Genomic DNA, 24,335 nt, shown 5'->3' with positions numbered 1-24,335 from the left:
TAAGCTGTATGTTATTTTGTTGAAACAGTTACAAACATCAAAGGTGCTTCTACATGTTACAGGTTGGCATTGATGAAGTGTTTGCTCAAGTTTTGCCCACTCACAAGGCTGAAAAAATTCAAGACCTTCAGAGCAGAGGCTTCAAAGTGGCCATGGTTGGAGATGGCATCAATGACTCACCTGCCCTAGTTCGAGCTGATGTTGGCATTGCCCTCTCGGATGGCACAGATGTGGCAATTGAAGCTGCAGATGTGGTTTTGATTCGGGTGAGAAATTTCGCTGGTTGTTGTGATGTAGAAGTTGTTTTTTATTGTAGTACAACAGCACAATAATTTGCTTAGATTATTCTCCTTTAAGCACTAAGTTGTGTGTTACTTGGCTGAGTTAATTATGAGGTAAAGTTTTTATGGTCCGTTGCTGCACTATATGCACAACAAGGTGTTATACATTTTCTTTCTACTTTTCTTGTTTTATTCTAGTTGCATCTTGTGTACATAACGTCTTTTTTCCTTTCAATATCTTTATCCTTATCTTAAATCAGTAAGGGCAATAGTTTGAATTAATAGATTAAAATAGTATATATCAACGGTGTAAGCAGCAGGGTTCTGTGTGCTCACATTGACAAAATAAATTAAGCCTGAAATGTGTTCATTGCAGAGTTTCTTTTCTTTGGCTGTTATTGACTAGGATTGAAAAGCAGTTGTGTTTTGATGTTACCATTTACTGCTATTTGTGTTTCACATGATATTTACTTGAAGCTCTACTTGAAGATACTGTTAGGCCTTTTTATATATTTCTTAACTCTACTACACATGGCAAGATGGCTGTGCAGCATTTCTTAATCATCTGGCCTTTCTCTCCATCAAAGTGGCATATTTATATGAGAGAATTTTATCATTTTTTCTAAGTACCTTTGGGTATGGCCTTCATATGTGAGGAGCTCACTAGGGGCGTAAATTTTGTTTTTATTGTTGCCTTGTTGCCAGTTAAATATTTGCTTAGTTAGACCTTGATGGTTAGCTTCTTGCAGTCTGGCCATCGCTTCAAATATTGCAATCACAATGCTTGGTTTTTCGTTACACAATGTAAATTATTTTCTTAGTTTGATGCCATTAAAGAAAAATGCCTCACGGTTATAAAATCATACTTTGTATGAACCAGGCTGGCCTGTCTTGTGCTATTGACCTAGCATCAGCACTGTTATGTAGTGAATCTCACATTGCCAGTAACCTGGTGATGTGAAACACCTGCAGAGTTAACAGTAATGTGGGCTTATTAGGAATGTGCGAATAGTGGTTTTCTGATTTGAAGCTAATTTTGGTTTGAACCGAATACTGGTGTACAAAAGAGGTTGACTGGCACAATAAACATTTTTAAAATCATGTCTTTTCTAAGATACATAAGGCCATTACATAAAAAAAAAAGGGAGAGTATATTGAAGTTTTGTCAAACTCGTTGAAGCTATGTACCTTCTGCAAAAATTGCCATCGGAAATTGGCAGAGTCAACGAACATGTGGTGCTGGCGTATTTGGTGAGTGTGAGATAATTTTAGTTGCAATTGTGTCACTGCACAGCTGTTGCTTGTAAGCAGTTACTTCATCACACCTGCTAAGTATACACACTGCGTGCCCAGCACCACCCTGCATCTGACGTTGGAAAGGGGCGCCAATCTCTATTATTTTCTTGCTAGCTTTCCTTCATGCTTGTGTCATCGCGCTTGATTAGTGAATGTCACGCAGAGAAGAGTGGTTATAGCAGCTGCAGTCAGCTCATACTCATCCCGCAGAAGCACGGCCGTAGACATCGGCAAGCACAGATCTAGGCGCTGCGCTTGTGCCTGCTTGCATCTGCTGCCACGTGGTTGCACAGACTGGCTTTGACATACACACGGACTTGCAGGCACCTGGCACATAAGCCTAGGGAGTGTCAATAGAGTTGGTGCTTTGGCTGCGCATGCGCCGTGGTGCCATCCTGAAGGAGGTATACTTACCGAAACCACACGAAGGAAGCGTTTCAGAAACGTTATTCGCTTGAGATGAATACTTCGATACTTCAAATACCAAGCATTCTAATCAAATCGAATACTTCATCTTGTGAACGAATATTCCAAATTTTTTTAATACCAGTATTTATGCGCATTTTAATGCTTTGATAGGAATTGTACTGGAATTGTTCTGTAATTATGGAGTGTATGAGGTGTCATGTCTCTGCATCTGTGCACTTCTTGAGATTTGTTGAGTGTCGGCGTGGTGACGTTTTCATTGTTTGGCAAACTGCAGTGGAACCTTGTTACTTCAAACTCTGAGGGGGTAAAAAATTTCTTCACATATGAAACAAAAAGTCACAAAAAATTATAGGGCACCTAAGACTACTTACATGCTGTGAACGTGAAAGCATTTGTGTGTCATTGTGAGCTACTAGTTAACTATATTTGTTTACTAGCCAGTGCTAGTTAACAAGTAGTACTAATGTCTGAAAGGCCTTTCCGGTGAAGGCCTATAATACCCCTGTCACACGGGCACTGCAAAAGCCTTTGAGAATCAGGTCCTTATATCCAAAGGCGTAACGAGTGCAGCTACACGGCACAAAGGTTGCACCTTTGCCGCTAAGGGCCTTGGAGGCGAAGGCGCCCGTCAGAGACCTTTGGAGCCCAAAGGCGCGGCTTTCGAGAACCTGCGATAGCAGTGCCACCCAACATCAAAAAGTAAAAGCAATAAAAAATAGATACAGCCAACAATGTTTGAATTTATCTTTTTTTAAATACGAAAGGTGTGTCTGGCGTTGCTTTTTCTAAGGTTGTTTATATTTTATGCCCAGATTTCAAGACAGTGAAAGTGTTGCGGCGACACCGAGTGCCCCTGGTGGCCAAGGCAATACACAAAACCTGCTGCTGCTGATGAGAGTAGCTGATGCAGTTCTTTTAAGGAAGCAATCAGAATAAAAAAAAAATGTCTGAGCTCAACGAATGAACAGAATACACTACTTTAATTTTAAAACACTCACTTCAGCCGCCTCGAGCACAGCAGCGGGTGCTAAGCCTGAACGACAGTTTCACCTTTGGGCTGCACCATGTAGCTGCGTCGCTGCTCCTTTAAGCTTTCGCTCCTTTGGTGAAAAATGATGCCTTTGCTGGAAAGGCCTTAGAGGAATGCCGTGTGACAGGAGTATTAGTCACAGGCCATAGGGTGAAGGCCTTTAGGAAAGACCACGTGACATACGCGTAGTACATACATAATGTGCCGCTTTAACCAAGTCGCCACGTCACTTCCGGTTCCACTTCCAGCTCGTTTGCCATCACTTCCGGTCTGATGACATCGTTTCTGGTTCCGGGACCAGCATGACATCACACTGAATTGTCACGGCCTGGGTTCGAAACCTACTTTGGAAAAAATATTATTTTTCATTCATTCCTGATGTAGGCACTGCTAATGATGTCATGAGGGCACGTGGGTTTTCTTGCCGTTTCTTGTGAATGGTCGGTCAACGCCAGATTTTGACTGATGAGCCATATAAACCTTTCACCTTAATAACGAGGGCTACTTATGCCAAATTGAGGGTTCTCACTGTTTGTTGGCATGTGATAACCACAATACACACATGGGAATGCATGCCTGTACTGTTGCAGCTTGTTCAGTGCGGTGCAAATTTGGGTAGTTTTGGGGGTTCATGGATGTCTTTTCAACCAAGTCACTTCACCTTAAAGGGGCTAGGAAATGGGTTCAAAGATTGCCGGTAAATGTGTTTAATGCGTAGATTGAATGCTTTTGAGCATCTAAAACCTCGGCAATTCGAGCTCGGGTTATTTGAAATCCGGAGAATTTGAAGTCGGGTAATTTGAAATCCGGGATAATTCGAAGAATTTCTGCGGTCCCGTAATTTCTAATGCAAATTTGAATTCAAAGCGGCGGCGCGCACCAGCCCGGTCAATTCGAAGATCTGAGGTGCTATGTGAGGATGTCCGTTCCCGATTTTGCCGCAGACCGACGAAGCAACGGCCCCTTGGAGCCACAAGGTGGCACTGCAGAGCAATGGCGATTAGTAATACCTATGCTCGATATGCGAAGCGCCCCAGCTCCAGTACTCAGCACAAAAACCAATGTGGTATGGCTTGCAGACCGCCAAAGCACGTTCCTGCAGAGAAGACTGGCTTCACTGCAATGCAGGCATGGATACCAGTTTCAAAGTAATGTCTCTCAGCACTTTGTCAAGGCATGGTCGTATGGCAGGCAGTGATGTGCATGCTCGTGGCACCTCCCCAGCCTCCTCTCGTGCTGGAATTTGAAACTACAGGACCGTTTGCAGCTTAGTTTGCCACCAGTCGTGTCGGGACGAAAGTACGGAGGCAGGGTGGAACGTCGCTTTTTCGCTTTTGATCTTCACTGGCTTCGGACTGCTGTCCTTGTGACTACATCATTACGTGTTACCCGTTTCTCTGGGTTCATGCGTGCCACAATGCCATCCTGCGGGAAACTGCAAAACAGAATGCGGCAGTGGGAATAAGCACGTGAGAGTGGGGTATGCATAGACTACTTATATTTGGAGTCTTTCTTTTTGACCAGCAAGGGCTACGAGCTGGACGGGCAACTTTTACGCAGCAATATACGGTACAGTCGCAAAGTTCATTCAGTCCAGTAAAGGTAGCAGGTTCCTTTAACAAAATTTTTTGCCTGGGTCCATTTTAACGCAATAGCGTTAAAGGCCCCATTCACCAGAAAATTTAGTGTCAGTGTTGTCGGCGTTGTGATAAAAAATCACAAGCATGGCTCTGGCTGGTGGTTCCCAGAGCAACCTAGGAGTCAGGTGGGCCACCTAGGTGACATGACCTTGCGCCACCATCGCAACCTTCCCACCGGATAGTGAGCAAACTGCCCACCGTGGCAGGTGGCACTTAAAATAACAGCAACCTGGGCCGCACAACGCCCACCGCTGGAAGCGCCTACCATTGCAGGGCTTAACCACTGCACCACTGCGCCAGGAGAGGTATGAGGACTCCCAGGAGTCTATGAATGTATAGTAGAGAATGACCTTCTGCATATATGGGAATTAACCCATTATGCTATTGCTTCATATCCTTAAGGCAGAGCTTAAGTATCCCCTCCATTTTTGTTTTGCTGTGGTTGGTTAATTTGAAAACCTGGTTAATTCTAATATTTTTCGCGGTCCCAGTGACTTCGAAATAAGGTTTTTGCTGTATTAAGTACTTTGGAGTGGAGCCGGCAGTTTATTATTAATTTTTTAAAACCATGTTTTTTAAAATTAGTGGGCTGATTGATGTGCACATACTGACAGTTTTTTTAACTATTTTCTGAGAGTTATATGTCACTAGCATGTCACTAGTCTTGGTTTGCAACTGGCCATCAGACACTGTCGTTCGCTGCAGCCATGATGTCATGGGTACACTTCCGGTAGTCACAAAAGTCATCTGCCTGTACTTTGTGAGAACCCCTCGGCCGTGCGCGAGCAACGTCAATGCCTTCGCGCACATGGTTCCGATTTTCTGCTGCCACATCTTTCTGTCGATTGTTAGGGAGTCATCCGCCGTGTCTTTTGTGTCTGCCGAGATGAATATGCCTTGCTGTGTCATCGGCTGCAAAGCCGCTGACTGACGAGGTGTTGAACTTAGACATGCTTTCCCTAAGGACGTGCGTGAGCGAGCTGCTTGGATGGACTGCAGAAGGAGATAAGCAATGACCGAAGTGTGTGTGGGAAGACCAGGAAGTGCAAAGACCCATGTAAAAGAAAATGGGTGCAATAACTGGTAGTCGGTAAACCAAGCATCAACCACTGATGTTTTCATGGGCAGGGCCGGTGGGGCGCAGCCCCCAAGCTTTTTTGTTTATTTTTGTCTGGTGTCTCGGAGAGTGTGAGTTGAGAGGAAAAGGAGGAGCATCATTTTTAATCCCTGGTTTCTTCGACTTTAAAAAAGCTAGCTCAAAAGTTCTTGTGGCAGGGTGATGTGCAATGGAATACCTATTGCTCACCTGCTTTACTTAACTTCGGAAGATATCTTTTCCTATTCCCTTTAAATATGCAAAAAGGAAGTAGCGAAGTGTCAACAAGGCATACGGCTGCACAATGGCCGTGAGCAAGGGAAATAGAGGATATTATTTGAAGGATGTAGTCCTAAGCTGTACTTGTCAAAGGTGCTTGTACCAATACGACTAATGACAAGACCTTCATGTGGCTTGTGCCCTTTTGCTTCACCTGTCAGAGGTGAACCAGGCTCATCAACAATTTTTGGTTTGATCTTTTTAACACCAGTGGAGAGAAGTCCGATGAAGAATGTTTTGCCCTTTGGCATTCATTTTACTGCTCAGAGAAGATTAGAAATGGTGGATTTGTGGAGGCAGCTTGAAACAAGTTTTTTGCACAATAGTTTGCACAACTCTCAGAACAAACACGTCTAGCTGAAATGGGAAGCAAGTGAGAGATGAGCTTAAACGGATAGCTTGCACTGACTTCACAGTGGGTCAACAGAGAACCAGGAGCATTTCAAAAGTATGTGGGTTTGTCTAATCTTCCTATTGTCACCTGCACCATGGAAGCTTGGTGGAAGATATGTATGGTGCTTTATCATGGCACCCATGACATCACATGCAAGCTATCTATGTCATACAGATTCACAATGTTGAGAGTCAGAAAGATGACACATCAGTAGAAAGTACTTGCACATGTAAGTGTGTAAGCACTGAGGATCTAGTAGCACCCCTTCTCTTATGTGGCTTACTTGGTATCTTTTTAACATTCCAATAATTAGAGGGGAAGGCATAAGTATGCTCATAATCTTTCTCTTTAGTGTGAGAAAGGTGCCTTTTATAATACCTTCTTTTATTAAATTGCGAGTGCATTATGAGTAAACAATCTGCACAAGCACTTCATCCTTGAAATCAGAATGACAGCAAAATATGGGAAAAATAAAAAAATTCGAGATGTGTTCTTTTGCTTGTTTTTTTTCCCTTAGGGTATAATTTGTGGGCTACCAGGTTAACTATTGTTTTGATTGTTTTTTCCCCCATCAGGGTACAATTTGTGGGCCACAGGGTTAACTGTTTCACATTTTTAAGAGATCAGATTAATGGGGATTTTTGCGCTTTCAAATGCATGCATCTTGGACGGGACCAGCGTCAGTAACTTATCCCTCAGTTTTAATGAACAGGTCTAGATTGTTGAGATTCCGCTAGTGTTTAGTTCACAAGTACTTGATAAAATAGTCATGTGAATCGCATGTATAGATTTTAGGAGCACACTGCTTTTTACTCAGTGATTTTGATACTTATCCAAAAATTTGATGCCTGCATGTTTCTGCTGCTCTCAATTACTTTGCACGTTTGCTGTGCCAGCCATGCTCTTCCGTCATGAAAACTATTCTAATAGCACCAAGATAGTTATTTGATGGGCATGGCTTTGTGAGGTTAAAAGCATTTTCTGAATGTGTTCCCTGTGCTTGTTTAGAGTGTTTTTTTTTTTCAGCCTTTTTCATTACATTGCAAGAAATGAATAATTGATTTCAGAACAACCTCTATGATGTGGTAGCTGCCGTGGACCTCTCCAGGAAAACTGTGCGGAGAATTCGAATGAATTTTTTTCTTGCCAGCATCTACAACCTCGTGGGCATTCCTCTTGCAGCAGGTGAGAGTAGCACGTGCAGTGGTTAGGCGCATTTTCTTTTTGTTGTTATTGCTGTTTCTTTGCTTTGTATGTGATTTTAACATTACACACGCGCGTGTGAAGCTTTAACTGCTTCAGGAGTGATTGTAGAAGCTTACAAAGTTTGCTTTCCATCAGAATTCATTGTACTTCATTGCACTGTCTGGTTTGTGCAGAATATATTGGTTCACTGGTTACAGGAAGTAGTTAAAGGCACAATGAAAAATGGTGTAACTGCGATATCTTAATGGGAATAGATAGGCATGATGTATTCTGGAGAAGAAATATTTTTGCAACTGTGAGGATTGCAGGCATTCACACTGTAATTATTTCATTGCGTATTGAAAAATTTTTGTGCAACAGTCTTCAAGATGTATTTACTAACTATATTTATGTACACTTTCACTTTCACTCAATTAACTATGTTTTTTTATGAAGTGGAAAAGGTAAAAAGCCAATTTGAATGCGTTTATGGGGTGCATTTATGCAAAATTATATGAGCACTATAGTATGTTGCATACATTAATTGACTACTCACAATAGCCAATGTGAATAACCTGCCTTCAACCACTGCCACATTTTATGGTGAATATGGTGGGGAAAGTATGTTAACTGTCCCCTTTGCTACACCCATAGCTTCATTCAGGCTAGCACAAACAGGATTTCTGCACAGGCAGTGCAGTACAAGCAGGATATTGATTAAACGTTCTAGCCAAACGATTAGCCCATCGTATGCTAGTGTTGCTAGCACACCATCCTGTAAGCTAGTGGCTTTGACTGGTTAGGTGTTTTGAGACATTGCTTTTCCAGCTTGACATTTTCATGACTGGAAAATTTGGGCCATTCTGCTCATGTCACGTGAAAAATAATGGCAAAAAAACTGTCAATATTGAAAGCTGAGTGAGTTGCTTTCACAGGTACAGGTACAACCGTGAGCAGAAGTGGAGAGACCACGGCTCCAGGCAGGGGAGCGGCTGCGGGGCCGCACCGCGGCGCTGCTATGTCGCGCTGCGCGCTCACTACGAGAGTGCCCCAAGTGACGACAAACTTTACCCTCGCTCTCGCGCGTGTGCTTATCACGCTTGATAAATTTCTAGTGCGGCATTCGGCTACTCTGCAGCTGACGGTCGCGACGAAGGAGAGCAAGCATCGCAAAGCTTGGTGTGATAGAACTCCGTGTTCTACAGATGGTCTACCTCCGTTTCCTACAAGCTGCTGATGTAATTGCCATTAATGGCAACTTTAGCAAGTATTAGATGAATGTTACGTACAAATCCTCTATTTCTTACTGCAATAAAGAGCCTCTGAACATTTTTAATGCTTATTTGAAGGCGGTGTTCGAAGCGAGGATCCACAGTGCCTTGTATTTTACGCCTCAATGTATTCGTCTCTGTTTAGTGATTCGGGAGTCGAGGGGCAACTGCGCGTGCGTTCCAACAGCATGCCGATACAGGCACGGCATCGACGCGTAGCCGTCAAGGCACGCCGAAAATGGAACTCAGGAGCTTTGCGATGCTTGCTTCCCTTCGTCGCGACGGTCAGCTGCATAGTAGCCGAAAGCCGCAGTAGAAATTTATCAAGCGGGATAAGCATCTGCGCGAGAGCGAGGGCGAAGTTTCACGTCACTCGGGGCACTCTCGCAGCGAGCGTGCGGTGCAAGATAGCAGCGCCGCGGTGCATCCCCGTAGCCGCTCCCGCGCCCGGAGCCATGGTCTTTCCACTTTTGCTCACGGCTGTACATACTGTGGTCTTGCTGTTTTGTTCCCCAGCTGTCATGCTCTCCTAGTGATGCCATTCACATTTGCTGGCACTGCTTTGACAGTCATGTACATCACATAGTGAAGCTTATGAAACTGTATCCAGGAATTTAAAAGTGGGCCATTTTTTATTCATTGCATGGCGCAGATGATGTGTTGTTGCTGATGCTTGTGTACACCATGTAGTAAGCATGCCTTGAGTAAGCAATAAATGTAAATATCAACTAACTGCTAACTGGGAGTGAAATATCAAAGAATGAGCATGTTGGTAGGAAAAATATACTCTGCATGCTACAGAACATCAAAAATTATCTTATGAAATTCATTTTGCGGCTTAAGGGCATGTCATATAAAATGTTATGAATGCACTTCTATAGCATTTATAACACTTAAATACTTGGTGTAACGAAAGTAGTAAGAAATACACGAGCAGTGTCGGAAACTAATGCAGGCTTGTTAAGTGAGCATGTGTTCTTTTGGCTAGACTAATTGCAGTTGTTTGGAGCTAATTGCAACAAATAAACTCATGTGTGCTTCTTGCAGTTAAATACTATTAAAATGCCATCTGTTCTCTATTTGTCTGTGTCTGTTTTCTAATTTTTGCAACTGTCTATTGTCTTAGTGTTACGCCTGTTGTTTGCCTTTGAAATGCTAGTTGTGCTGTCAATGGCTGTTCAGGGTTTTTTTTTTGCCTCGAAGCTTTCAGCCCCATTGGAGAGTAGTGCTGGCTGAAAACTAGGCTAAAAACTTTTTGAGTGCTATCAGTAAGCTGCTGTTCATCACTTAGGAGTTAGTGTGAAGTGCACTTCAACCGATTCTTATACTAATGCTGCTTCCTCTGTTGATTGATCCTGTTCAAAGCATATGGAGCTGCAGGAATAATTGTTGGCTACAGTATTGTATTCAGTTCCTCCTAAGTTACTTGCTGAAGCTAGAAAAAAAATAACACTGTAGTGTGTGTGTGTGTCACCTTGCTTCTGTTCTTCACCTAAAAATCTCTGGCTTTATTATTTATTTCAAAAGGTGTGTTCATGCCATTTGGCATTGCCCTGTTGCCATGGATGGGAGCTGCTGCTATGGCCCTGTCCTCTGTTTCTGTGGTTACATCATCATTACTCTTGTACTTGTAAGTTTGACCTCTGCTTGCTGTTTCTTCTGATATCATTAATTCGTGTGGCTTTGTGTGCACAGAATCGTGTGCACAGTTCAGACATTTTGGCGCCAGAGAAGGTGAATTGTCTGTCGGGTCAGACATATGGTTTGTTATGCTGTGAACACGGACTCCTAAATATCTTGGTAGTCTCAAAGCTAATGACAGTTGTCATGCTACGGAAACCCACATTAGAAAATCGGACTTTGTAAATGCACAAAAACGAACTGAGAAGAGAAATCTTCAAAAAGTAACTAGTGTGTGGTAAATTAAAAAGTGTTCAGCAGGAGCGCAACAACTCAGTGGCTAACAGTGTGGTGCGGCCAGCACATGCAGAGCAGTCGTGGCCAGGCAACATCAGCCTGCATGGCTTGGGAGTGCTGAAGCTGCTGGTCACTTTGGTAGTGAACACTAGCTGGGGGCAAATGATTTTGAAAAAGGCTAGGTGGCAGGAGCTCTGACATGGTCTAAGGAAGCTGGGCTGAATTCGAGCAGCAAAAACAGTGCCTGGGGCACCTGGATTATAGCAGCAGCCCTGTCATGACCACGAAGTGGATAGATCTAGATGCCCTATAACCCGGAACCTCCAGCCTTACAGCCGCCGCAGTGGCTCAGTGGTTATGCCGCTCTGCTGCTGACCCGAAAGACGCGGGTTCGATCTCGGCCGTGGCTGTCGAATTTCGATGGAGGCGAAATTCTAGAAGCCCGTGTACTGTGCGATGTCAGTGTGCTTTAAAGAACCCGATGTGGTCAAAATTTCCGGAGACTTTCACTACGGCGTCTCTCATAGCCTGAGTCGCTTTGGGACATTAAACCCCCATAAACCATAAACCTGCAGCCTTACCTGCTACCCTAGGCAGGCCTCTGCATGGTCTTGAATCTGGTGACTCATTCCATGCTTTTTTTTCTTCACTTCTGCTTTCATTTTCGTTTGTTGGTTGCACAGGACATCCTATTTTTTCTTGTTCTACAGCAGCACTGCTTTATGACCACATTGTGCTCACACATTGCTTGTAGTGTAGCGACAAATTTAATTTCGGATGGGGTCAAAGTGTGGTTTAGTGAGATTGCGGAGCGGTCTGGCAAGGAGTCAGATTCTTTTTTTGTACAGGGTCAGCCATTCTTCAGGGAAAGATGGGGAAGGGGGAGTGCAGAGGTTCAACCCAGTGTGTTAAACCTTGGGTGTGCTGGCAGGGCTGTACGCGCTGCATGCTTTGAGTATGCAGTTTATTATTCCAAATTATATCCTTTACCTAGGCAGTTATGTTCTTTACAAAGTCTCAATAAGCAGGAGCAAAGAAGCACTGCTTCATTGAAGGTTGTCCAAATTATTCAGACTCGTTTGTGGAGAAAAATTATTAAACCTAGATACGTAGCATTTAGTAAGCAGCATGGCTCGTGGTAGCTGGGTAGATGTAGTAGAGCAGCCAGCGGTAATCATATTTCTGTGGTCTGAGGTGTAAGCTGGGTTATTTTTGGAATCCACTGGAGAGTGTTTGAACAAAATGGTTACGGTTATTAGATTCCTCTTTAGATGATGTACTTTTATTTACAAATGGTGTCTACGGTTGGTTGTAGGCATGGCCGACAAAATACAAAATGAAAACACACTGTGACAGAAACAGAGATGGTTCAAAAGTCAGGAACCTGGTTAGTGCCCACCACCAGTGAGGTCTTTGCCTCCACACACTAAGCAGGATCTGATCTGTCAACCTTTCACTCTGTGTGTCCCATTCTCTGTCTGCAGCTTGCTTAAATAACATAGGGTCTGCTCGGGATGTCCTTCAGAGCAAGCCCACCTTCTAACAACCAGCCGGTAACATTTCATATAACAAGGTTCTTTACAGTGCATGGTACGCCTTCACATTTTCACATTGCACTCTCGCTGTCACAATGAAAGGACGCGAGGTTAATGAACATGTGTGTTTATAGTAATTCTCTCTCTTCAACCACCAAGGCAGTTTGCATAATAAGCTCACGAACAAAGCAGCAAATGCCCCCCCAAAGGAGGCCCTCAAACTAGTGGCATTTGATGTCACGGTCAACCACCTTGCGCTTGATAGCGTAGCATCGCAGGGGGCTGCACGTGGAAGATCATTGACTGCAACACCGTGAATATAATAGATTGATGCCAACGGTTTGAAAGTCTCTTTTTAGGAGCATTTTCCACTTCGTCCTTGAGCTGCTGGATAAAGAGGCATGCATGCAGTGACATGATCGTCACCGTTGCTCCAGCGCCCCGAAATGCAGCCAGGCATGCAGATTTTCCTGCTTCTCTTAGACACCTTTAGCATACTGTGTACCATGTTACTGTTACCGGAGAACCGGGAGCACGGGCACTGTCAGTGCGCATGCACAGATCGCCTTGAGGCCGCCAGATGGCGCTAGGTACCTGGCAGCTGCTATGGGCACTCCTGCCGCATTGGGACCAATCGGTGCGTGCACACTGGAGGTGGGTTGACTTTCGGTACTCTGGTAATGGTAATACTGTATGCTAAAGGCGTATATTAATTCATTAGCATTAGGATGGCCGTGCAAACGAAAACCCGGCATCCGTCTCGGTGTAGTCTCAGAGAAAGCAGAAAAAAAAACTTTCTATATTTGTGGCTCGAGTGGAGTTCGAACCCGTGGCGGTGCGAACAGATCAGCTTCACTTGCCGCTGCTTTGGACCACCACATGTTATACCCCTGTCACACGGGCACTTTCGATCCTCATTGAGTCAACGCTCATCGAACTCAATGCAGATCAACGGTTGTCACACGGCCACTTTCAACCGCAATCGAGCTCGATCCTGCTTTGACTCGATGCCGATTCCTCAAGAGTGCTTGAGGTTCCAAGCACAATCGAAAGCACTCTCGCTCTCATGAAGCTATAAAAATAAACACAAGTTAACAAAACAAAACCACAGTTGTTGCTGTTGTAATTGATTAAAATGTAAGACAGAACATTTTCAGGTACTATGCATGCTTATATGCAAACATTTGAAAATAATCTCTACACGACGCTCCAAGCTTCGCCGTCAGTGTAAACAAAGATGGCGTCCTCCTGCTGGAAAAAGGAATTAAATAAGGATCGCGCAGTGAATCTAGCAATAACTTTATAGACAATACAACAAACGCGATATCTCTGCAATAGTGACCATTCCCACAGTATATGCTAAAACGTTCATAAGCTGGCTTCGGCACCCAATCCCAAAGCTCGTTTCTCACCAACATCCTTTAAATGGGAGACTCTCTGCAGCTGCCGCTCAGCGCGATTGCCGACTTCGGTCAGGACGAGATGCGAAAATGCCCATCAGCGCATATTCAGTACCCCATGATAGACGAGGCAAATCAGCCCAATGCTATGGCATAACCCAGAAGGTAAATGGCACGACGTAAGGCTTTACGTCCACCGGATCGGAGGACAAACCTCATAAACAACGGTAAACAATACGCATATGACGTAACTTGCTTAACTTCAATTTTCATGTGATATGGAGGTAGCCCACTTTTATGTGGTGACAATCACCATTGAGAGATATATACATGAAAGAGGCCACACTGTGCGATGATCAGTGCGTGATGCAGATGTACTGCGATGAGCCGTAGTGCACCTGTATCGGGCTATAGGTAGCTGCACATGTGGTTCCTCTGCTGTGCAGTTGTGTCCACAGGTGCAATTACAATTACAGTTACAATTAATTGCTCACAAAAGGTTCTCCACTAAAAATAAAACATGGACATCTTGGTAGTAAGCGGAGTGCCACCCTTCGGTGTCGCGCTGGCCGCTACTGCTGCTTGTAGCCACTTCCGCCATGCAGTACTGATGACATCTTAATCTGGGTGGCACAAACGCTCCCAGCCTTTGCGGGGAATCTGCCGGCCGGGCTGTCGCCAGCGGAAGGGAACGTGGACGGGGTAGATAAGCTAACTGTACTCAGCTGTGGCGGCGCGGGAGACAGGTTTTTCCCCCCTCGTTCTTTGCTCACACGCCACTTTTTTTTTTTTAATTGGGACTTGGACATTTTACTGCACTGTTTTGAATAAAGGCTGGTGGCAGCATTTTCTTGTTTATTATTTGTTTTTCTATTTGAAATGAAGCTCGCTTGCTGTCATTCCACTATTTTAGATGCTGCTTAAAAACTTCTACTTGCACAGAAGCAAACTTGCGAGTTCAATCTTGTATCACTGTTTTGGTTTCAGGGGCTTTCCTAATCTGTGTCATGCATCTTTGCTTTTTGTTTATTTTATGTACAGATATCAAAAGCCCGTCCTGGCTAAAACTGCTTGTCAGAGCGAATCAAAATGGTCATCAAGAAAAGACGTAAACCTCACTGAAGATATTGCAGACAGTGCCAAGCCTCTCACTGCTCCTGTGGCCAAGAATACCACCATCCAGAGTTCTTCTCTGAGAGATTCATTTTTGCCGGAAGTGTGCATCCAGCAAGAAAATGAAGCGATGGGCAGTGAGAACATGCAGCAGTTACTTTAAGTTGCACAAAACGTCCCTTTTCCGCAGTCTTTTTTATTCACTTTTGGTAATGTAATATTTACTACATTTTCGATATTTGAAAAGCATGCACAGATGTTCGTGCAAGCTTTTCTAGGATGTCTTCATACACTGTATATTTTGATACCAAAGTGCCAGTTTTTTTAAGTACCAACTCTCGTGAAGAAAGTGTGCTCGCTGGCAAAATAGCACCTGTCATTTACATAATATTTAAAAGCTCTTTGGTGTTGTCTGTGCGCTCGCATCGATACTTGAGCTTATTTACACGCTGCAAAATAGTTTCATGTGTTACTGATGAGCTTCGCTGTTTAGTTTGTGTATGCTGCAAATGGCTTTTAATCACATAATGCTTATGTACTGTGCACGCCTGTATTTTTGAGTGGCATTGTTGCAAACGCAAACTTAACAATATATTGCATCAGTGCTACTAGTCTCATTTATTGCTTGCACTTCCGAACCAGAAGGTATGGTTTTCTGAAGGGAAACAAGTACGTTTTCTCAGCTTGTCCACAACTGGCAGTCAAACGCCATCCACACCCTGTGATCACTAGTGCTAGAGCGCAAGCTGACCATGGAGAGCCGTGATCTTGGGAGCAAAGGAACGTGACACGTGCTGACATGGACAGCATTTATTGCAGTTAAAAGATAACGCCGACCAGAAACTGGCGAGGAGTGCCTCGGAATCGGGAATATACCATGCAGTCGAGGATGTCCGACTCACCAGCAGGGCAACGCGCCGAGGCTGTACGAGGCAAGCTCGCGGGCTATGTTTCATGAGGCTACGTCCCACTGGTGAGCAGTGGAGTCGCACACTGAGTTCCCCGAGCCGAAGGGGGGGTGGGGACGTTCCTTGCTCCAAACTGCACCGTGCTCTCTCAAACGGGACGGACGAGCTCAGTAAGTGCTCTGCCGCACCAAATGGGACCGCATTTCTCCGGCGGGCCGACTTTGGCCTTCGCTTCCCCCAAGAGCCAGCGGCTGTCCGCCGCCTCCCCTGCACGAGGCCTCCCAGCCTGCGGTGTCTGCTTGCATCCCCGAAACCGCCACACCGCAGATGGTGAACATGACCATTGAAGACAACCCCGACGCCCGAAACAACATGGACACTACCGAAGCCACCCTGATTTGCTCACCGCGGAAGGGCAAGAGTCATACCAAGCCACCTGTCGCAACTGGACATATTGCCTTTCAAGCCCACGTTCGCTATGCACGCTTCACACCCCCGGATTCCTTTCTGCTGAGCCAGTCTTTTTCTTTTCACAGTTTTGCAGATCACCCAGTTAATCCTCTTTAGCAGCCATCATGCCTGGACAAGATTCTCGCTCCCATCATAACACCCTTCCCACTGCACCCCTCCTCCCTCTCACCGTGTCTTCCTCCTCAGAGCGAAGGCTCTATTTTAAACCCCGCCAATGATGAATGCTTTGCACAGCCAATGTCCGGTGTCACAAAATTCGCTGTTTGGTCAATAGAAGTCACGTGACCTTGTGACGTCATCACAATCTTCCCACCATGGCAGATGGCAGTAATTGGTTGAGAGAGGTCATGTGACCTCGTGACATCGTCACAACCTGCCTACAGGGTTGTGAGCAACCTAACTTCTAGACAGCAACCTAAATAGAGAATCAAACTCAAAAATGAGGAAAAAAGTGATATATGAAAATTTCGGCACCGTTACAACGTAGCGAATGCCACCTACTGCAGCTAGCAGTCCGAATATGGCAGTTGATGGACAGACTATTGCAAAGAAACTGACACACACACAAGTTAGAGCAGAAACTGCGACAAATTTGAAATCTAACGCTATCGCATTCCTCTTTTACGGTGACTTCTGTGACAAACTGGTGAGGCCCCAACATGCTTCCAGTAGAATAGAAAAGTAGGACAGTTTGTTCAGATTTGCTACTTTCTTTTGAATGTGGGCAGAACGAAAAAAAAAAAGACAGACATAAAGGAAGTTGGTATTTGCTGTGCAGTACACTCCCTTTTAATCTGTCGGCATTGTATCGCGCAGTTCGGTCATTTTAGAAAGCATACAGGCTTCGCTCAAAAGTCCCCAGGTCACACAGTCTGCTTTTGAGCCTTGTAGTAAGGCAGTTAAACCCAAGGAGGATATATGTAGAATAGCAATTCTATCTATAACCTCCTTGGTTACACCTTTCTCGTGAATAGGCCTTTGTGCCACCTCCATTTAATAAATTACTCAACTCAATCTGTGGAGGCTGAGGAGGAGTCGCACTCGCCACTGAGGACCTTGGTAGCCTTGCAGGCGCCGTGAGTGCCAGACTACTGCTCAAAAGCAGATCCTGTGGCATGGGGACTTTTGATCAACCCTGTACATGCACTCGTTCGACTCGTCTCTGCCCGAGCGAAGTCTTTCTCGCTGTAATCGCTGCGCAAGTTGCACGGTATTCTACACGAGGTCATCCTAGGCGCGCTACTTTGATCCACGACCGGCTGTCCTAACCGGATACTGGCTGATGGAGCCACCCTAAGAATTTGCTGGCCATTTCCTTCAATCCTTGAAGGTTAATTTATTCGCTAACAATTGCCGTAAACTTCATATTCCCTACATTCAACTGCAGCTGGTAAGTGAATGCACGAGGCTGTGGTCGATCTTTATAAGAAGCAACATATCCTCATGGCAGCCAAAAAATTTATTGTCCCTTTCTCTGAACCACTCCATTACGAATATCCTCACACTGTTGCTGCCACTACTGGCGTGCGCTGTGCCACACACTGGCGCTTCTTTTAGGTCGACTAGCCGTTGTACTTTCTCCAGGACAGACAGTGACGCCATATCTTGCAGAATCGAACATGTTCCTTGCGTGCTCATCGAGTATAGTGGGGTGATCCAATATAACCCTTGGAGTAGGCACTGTCAGGGGTTAACAGGAGGCGTTTCGAGTTTTTGCTGTGCTCAGCAGCACATGGCGCGACGACCAATGTGCGCACGAGCAGGCCCGGCTTCACGCTGAGCAACTTGCCTAGCGGGCTGAACATCGCGACAAGTAGCAAGCCGGCCAAATGGACTTTTACAGCGCTAGGAGTTGTTGTCCTCTTCCGGCAAAAGGGCTGTGGTCTGTGTGGATGGATGGATAGATGGAAGGTAGGAGTGTCCCCTTTGAAACGGGGTGATGGCAGTTGCCACCATGCTCAGTTTTTTTTCCTTTATTTTTGCTTGTCTTGTAAGTTATTAAAATTTGCCATTTTCTTTAAAATACGTCTTCCTACACTTTTAACTTTATGTCACCTCTCTGCTTTTGAGTCGCCAATCTTCCAGTCACTTTGCTAATTTCCACTGCACATTTATTTACATGGCTATTGTTATCTCTGATCCCTAGGGCCTCGGGAAGAATTACTGTGCCTGCATCGACATTGGGATGGATACCATCACATTTTAATATGAGGTGTTCTATTGTTTCTTCGCTATTTACCACACACAGCGCATGTGTCATCTTCGTTAAATTTCTTTTTGTAGCTGCGTGTTCTAAGACACCTTGACCCAGCTTCAAAGAGTAGGGCACTGCCTCTCTAGTTATCATAAAACGCTTCCTTCCTGATCTGCCTTTTCCAGTATCAATATAGTTCTACACTGTGCTTCTTTTCCATTGAATCTATTCAATTTTACCTTCCGCGTTTTTAACCTGTCGTTTAATGCTCTTTCTCCGTCCTCGTGTCTGGCATACTGGTTAGCTTTCTAGTTCTTTTCCACCACTGTGAGCCAACGCTCTTTCTGTATAGGTATTTAAATACCCTAGCTGCCCACCTGTTGCCGTCCAATTTCCTCAGGCGTTCTTCGTGTAGTATTTTACCCACCCCCCAGCGGCCCTAGCGGATCGGGGCACCAATTCTGTGCACGCAACCAATAAAAATGCATCTCCCACCTACGAGCCTGCACTGCCCACTAGAAGCTCTCCAGCAGCCGAAACAAAAAAGCGACGTCGAAATTTAATTCAAAGACTCAATGGGAAGGCGATTAATGTAAAAGCGAAATGTGCAACCAATATGCCAATACTGCTAACAGAGGTTGTCGCATCACATCGTATGATAACGGGCTTTTATTTTTTCGTGGTACTGTTACGTCATGGGGGCTGATACATGGAAACTTATGAGACGAAGACAACAAAAATATACAGCATTTAGTTTTCCAAGGTTTCAGCATTTCAGGTCGTCAGCAGGCCGCAAAGACAGCGTCCCTGGAACAGGGGGGCCAAGGGAGGCGGTGCCCCCCCCCGCAGTCTCTAACTGCTTGCACTTGGATCAGATGTCTGACAACTGAAACACTTCAGTTCTAGGGCTCTTTTAATGCAAATCACAGCGGGGCTGAGCTACTTAGCTTCGTAGCCAGTTGTAAAGCATTTCGTATATGAGTAGCCCAAACCAGTCATGTCCCAACAGAAGGCTGTCTGTCCCGTGTGCATGATCATGATTGGGAGAATTTAAACTATGCACAAACTTTTTAATGCAATTGATCACTCTTCGTGCGTAAAGCTTTCCATCTATAAGGCAATTACCATTTCAATTTATTTTATATTGCCGTGAATCTTGCACCGTTTGTTCGTTCGCAATCAAAACTGCCAGCACGCAGCTTTATCATTTTGTTTTGTAATGCGGGATGCGACCAGACTTATCTACATTGATCGCAGCCGCGTGCTTCCACATTTTTCCAGATTGTAGTAGTTGTTTTTGGTTCTTTATCTCGAAGGTTCCTTGCCAGCTTTATATTGTGCGCGACCAAAAACTGCAATCGTTCAGTTCGATGACCGCCGAGCACGCTTAGGCTATCGCCGCGAGTCGGCCCCTTAAACAGTTCCTTTTGGGAGCCTTTTCGTTGTCTTCCTGACTGGTGCAAAGAAAATATATAAATATAAAATTTATTGTGTAAATGAGCACTAAATAAGTAACAAAAGCGCGAAGTATTGCCCCCCCCCCCCCCACACTAAAAAAAAAAAAAGTTCCGGAGTCTCTGCGCAAAGAAGTGCAGAATCGGACAGCGCCGCGTTGTTGGCAATCGGGTAGCTGGTGAAAGCCGTGGGAGCCGGAGGTGAGGTCGCGGAAAAGAGGAAAGAAAACTTTTCACAGAATATTTACGTGATACTGCAGTAGGCATGCAGTTAACTTAAAGAAGTACTTATATAACATGCAGTCCTGCTCTCTTCAAGCGATCCTCCATTTCTATGTATCTAGCTGCATGGGGACCCTCATGATTGTCCGATCATACTTTGAAAGCCACTGTGTGGTCGAAATTAATCCGCAGCCCTCCACTACGGCATTTCTCATAGCCGATTTAAGTGCACCTTTGGGACGTTAAATCCCCCCAAAAATTGGCGGTGATTTAGCTCTGTTTAAACCCGGAGTGACGCGTAGCTGCAGCTGGCCGGGTGGAACTTGCTCAGTTGAATTGCAAAGTCAGTCTTTCGCCGCTCCGTTTCGCTGGGCGTTCCTTCATCTTCGTCCCACTTGACACGGCGCATGCGCACAGCTGTTGCAGCTCAGTTTCGCCGGCGCGCCGCCAGCAGCTGCTCTGCACCACGTGCCTGGTCACGTCATCAGCCACGGCGCCGGCAGCTACTTCGCACCACGTGACAGCGTGGCGATGCAGCCACAGGGTGGCGGCGCCGCCACGCTGAAGGCTCGAAATGCTACTGTAATGTAGCTATCGCTACAAAAGCATACCATACGACAGTCCAACCACCTTTTAGCTGTTGTGCCGAATCGGTATCCGCCCACCCAATCTTTTCGATGAAGATTAGTGGTTTTTGATGAAAGAAAGGGCGCAGTAGCTTTCTCACTTCTGAATGGACACATCAACCACACCGTAAGGGAAGGGAGGAAAGTACGTAGTGGAGGGCTCGGGAATCATTTCGACCACCTGGGGATGTTTAACGTGCACTGACATCGCACAGCTCACGGACGCCTTTTGCGTTTCGCCAGCGTCGAAACGGGGCCGCGTTTCGATAGAGGCAGGGAATATAGTCTGGTTCCTCTCGGAGGCCGGCCATCTTCCACTGGAGATGGAGAAGGTGTTTGCTATGCATGTTGCTGTGGCTAGACTGTACTGCTATGGCCAGGTGAAAGGCGTACGTTGTACTGCAGCACAGCCTCCTATGATTTTCTATTCTCGGTCACGCGCTCCGGCGCAGCCATTCAACGTTCTCTCTTGACCTCCGAGAGGCTAAGGGCCCCTCCAGCAGAATGAGCTGAACGTTAATTTCAAATCATGTCGATTTCAATTAAGTTTATTACTACGACTACTGTTACCATAAAAGAGCATGCGGCAGTTCATGTTAGCACGTTTCGCTGGCATACAGTATTTAGAAACGGGTAAAATCACGAGAGCTCGTGACTGAAAATTATTGCCTATGCTGTATGCGTCAATAATTATTTTTTGTATTTGTTAATTACTTTCCTCACCTGCTGTGTTAGAATTTGTATCATATGAGTCATCATTGGACCCTTTACTAGCCAATGGCTATGGGTCCAGGAACTGTTTTGTATTTTGAAAGAAATTGGCAAATAAACAACTAATGAATGAATGAGCATGTGCGACTGCATTCTACTGCCGCGTAGCGAGCTTCGCAGACTTCGCGCGCTAATTGCCGAGAAGCGGAATGTTTTCCTGTCCCCGCGGCTTGGCTGTTGCTGTCTCCCACCACAGTGCGCGCCGTTGTGCAGGGAAGGGGGCTCACACCCCGACACGGTAAGCAGAGCTCCCCCCCCCCCCTTTTTTTTGGCCTTTTGTAATGATGCATTGTGCGGCCCCGGGCGCCGTTCGAATGTTTTGTTTAAGGAAAACAGTAAACCGCGAGAAGGACGGTTCGCCGAGTGAGAGAAGACGAGGCCTTGCAAGGTCGCGTTCGAGCCGACGCGCGCACCCCTTGTCGAAGCATTTGCACGTGGCCGCGATCAACGGAGATAAGTCTGGTTGCATCTAGCATTACAAAACAAAATGATAAAGCCGTGCGCCGGCGGTTTTGGTTGCGAACGATCAAACGGTGCAAAGATTCACGGCAATGTAAAACGAACTGAAACGGGCAGCTTTATAGATGTGCGCACGAGGAGTGATCAATTGATTAAAAAAGTTTGTGCATAGTTTGTTTAAAATCTGGTAATCATGATCATGCACACGGGTCAGACAGTCTACTTCTGTTGGGACATCACTGGTTTATGTTAATCATATATGAAATGCTTTACAACTGGCTACGAAGCCCAGTTGTAGCCCAGCTCCACTGTGCTTTGCATTAAAAGAGTCCTAGAACTGAAATGTTTCAGTTGTCAGAAATATGATCCTAGTGTAAGCAATTGGAGAATGGGGGGGGGGGGGGGCGGCGCTGCCCCCTCTTAAAAAATGTTGGGGGCGGCCGCCCCCTAATTGCACCCTCCCCCCTGTTCCGGGATCCCTGCATATCACTATTGGCATCCCCTTTGTATTAGGGCGGTGCCGAGTACCAGCTCGCCTAATAAAGTGTTTCTTTTTATCTATTTTGTACTTTTCTTCTTAGTTTGAATCCTGTTCAGTTTATTCCTCTGCCTTTTAAGTCTATTTTTCATGTTCTAAGCTATATAACTTTGCTTTCTGTGACGATTCCTGCAATTTCTCCATTATGGTTTTACGCCATAAGTACTCTAGACTTCTCTTGCTCGTCTCTACTGCTGATGAGTTACGTTTGCTTTCACTATCCCTAGACCACAAAGCTACTGGAAGGCTCACCATACATTCTTTGATATCTGGACATATAGCTTTACAGTCACCGGAACATGCTTAATGTTATCTGCACTGATTCCGAAGGCTACACAAATGTCACCTTGCTCATTCTTAATTCTAGAATGCCTGGTTCAAAAGCAACCTTATCTAGACTCAAATAGAAGAGTACTGCCTCTTGAATTATCAACGTTTCCTTCCGAATTTCGCTCTTTCCAGCTCTGTATCCGCGCAGCACTTCTTTTGTTCCCATTTACTACCCTACTGAATATATATATATATATATATATATATATATATATATATATATATATATATATATATATATATATATATATATATATATATATATATATATATATATATATATATATATATATGTTTGAATGGGTCAGCATACATGATTATGACACATTTGACTTTTCTTTATAGGACTAGCGTCCCAAAGCGACTCAGGCTTTGCGGGACGCCTTGGCAAGGGGCTTCTGATAATTTCGACCACATGTGGTTGTTAACATGCACTGACACTGCACACCGCACGGACCTCTTAACATTTTTCCACCATCGATATGCGACCGCCGCAGCTGGGTTCGAACCTGCGACTTTCATGCATTGTGTGATGTAAGCGCACATTATTAACCACGACTGGTCTAAACTATCAGGAGCCCATCGCCAAGGTATCCCGCAAAGCCTGAGTTGCTTTGGGACGTTAATCCTTTAAAGCCAAACCAAATGTGCCACAATCCTATATGCTGACCTATTCAAACCTATACAGATTTTTCAATATGGATATATATTGCCACTTAGCCGTCTCGGTTTCGCTCACATTCTTTTTGATGTTTGCGATAACTTCATTTTCCCTGTTGTTCCCTGCGTAGCCTGTTGTGAGCTTTCTAGTCTTGCTCCATCGTGTGTCTCCGTTTTTACCGTACAACGCTTGAAGACTTTGGCTGCTCACCTCTTCGTATTTCTTTTTCGTAGTCCCTCCTCAAACGATATTGTGCTCTGTGCTATCCCATGTTTCAAAGGACGACCAACCCATATCTTCATGTACAGCTTCGCTTGTTGTCTTTCCATGGTTCCCTTGAGCTAATCTGCCCACCGTTCTTCAGTTTATCTCCAGAGCACATCTGATTTTAAGCGCAGAACCACATTCGCAAAAGTCAGACTCGGAACCATTACACCCTCTCTCAACCCTCGTATTACTTCATATCTGTTCTATCCCCATAGTGCTCTATGCTAGATTATGACTGCGTTCCTCTTTGCTTGCGTCTTTAGGTGTTCTTCATGGATCTTTAAATATTATCCTTCTTCATCATACCACACCGCCAGATATTTGTATTTCTCTACGCGCTGTATTTCACGCCCCTGTATTGATACTGCTCCAGTCCCGCTGTCGTTAAATACCACAACGCCTGACTCCCAAATACACATCCCACCTCTGTATTCGAATCCAATTTTTTCTGCTTCCTTCCCAGATATATCTGGTATGGCTATTACTAATGGTAAGCTGCATATCTATAATTGCAACCAGGTACCTGTCTGTAACATTTAAAATTGTAACTATTAAAACTTACTTAACC

General features: G+C 44.9%; 1 protein-coding gene across 1 annotated transcript in view; it reads left to right on the top strand.

Moving 5' to 3' along the window:
- LOC144114999 (copper-transporting ATPase 2-like) overlaps positions 1-16,680 on the top strand; it is a 92,924-nt gene extending 76,244 nt beyond the window's left edge. Inside the window, exons 18-21 of the mRNA XM_077649110.1 lie at positions 63-266; positions 7,513-7,630; positions 10,429-10,531; positions 14,795-16,680. Of these exons, the coding sequence (XP_077505236.1) occupies positions 63-266; positions 7,513-7,630; positions 10,429-10,531; positions 14,795-15,029 (660 nt within the window). The 3' untranslated portion in view covers positions 15,030-16,680. The remainder of the gene's footprint in view (positions 1-62; positions 267-7,512; positions 7,631-10,428; positions 10,532-14,794) is intronic.
- The last annotated feature ends 7,655 nt before the right edge of the window (positions 16,681-24,335 follow it).

This window comes from Amblyomma americanum, chromosome 1 (assembly GCF_052857255.1).
Source record: "Amblyomma americanum isolate KBUSLIRL-KWMA chromosome 1, ASM5285725v1, whole genome shotgun sequence".
Classification (NCBI taxonomy): Eukaryota; Metazoa; Arthropoda; class Arachnida; order Ixodida; family Ixodidae; genus Amblyomma; species Amblyomma americanum.
The sequence above is the reverse complement of the archived record's forward strand: the minus strand, read 5'-3'. Positions and strand labels throughout refer to the sequence as shown.